At 78.2% G+C, this 372-nt stretch overlaps 1 protein-coding gene across 1 annotated transcript; it reads right to left on the reverse strand.

The window, feature by feature from the left end:
- Positions 1-77: 77 nt before the first annotated feature.
- EGR1 (early growth response 1) lies at positions 78-322 on the reverse strand (the record flags this gene model as incomplete). Its single annotated transcript, XM_010579184.1, has 1 exon — positions 78-322. A coding segment is annotated over exon 1 (235 nt), but the record flags the coding sequence as incomplete, so codon positions are not given.
- Positions 323-372: the final 50 nt, after the last annotated feature.

Below are 372 nucleotides of genomic sequence, written 5' to 3' on the forward strand. Positions count from 1 at the left end.
CGGAGCCCCCGCAGGCGCCGCTGCCCCCGCGGCGGACCGGGACTCCCCGCCCCCCCGGGCGAGGCCGGCGCGCTTACCTGCCGCGAGGTGCTCGAAGTGCTGCTCCCCGGGCTCCCCGGCGGCGCCGAAGCCCGCGCTCTCGGGCGCCCCGGGGGGGGCGAGGAACTGCGGGCCCCCGCCACCCAGCAGCATCATCTCCTCCAGCTTGGGGTAGTGAGTGTCCATGGCGGGGGGCGAGTGTGGGAAGGCGCCGAAGGGGTCGGAGATCTGCAGCGGGGGCAGGAGCTGCATCTCTGCCTTGGCCGCGGCCATGAGGGCGCCGGGCTCGGGCTCTGACGGCTGGTGGCGCTGCCGCCGCGGGCCCGGCGGACG

This window comes from Haliaeetus leucocephalus, unplaced genomic scaffold (genome assembly GCF_000737465.1).
Source record: "Haliaeetus leucocephalus isolate CR32 unplaced genomic scaffold, Haliaeetus_leucocephalus-4.0 Scaffold656, whole genome shotgun sequence".
Lineage (NCBI taxonomy): Eukaryota > Metazoa > Chordata > Aves > Accipitriformes > Accipitridae > Haliaeetus > Haliaeetus leucocephalus.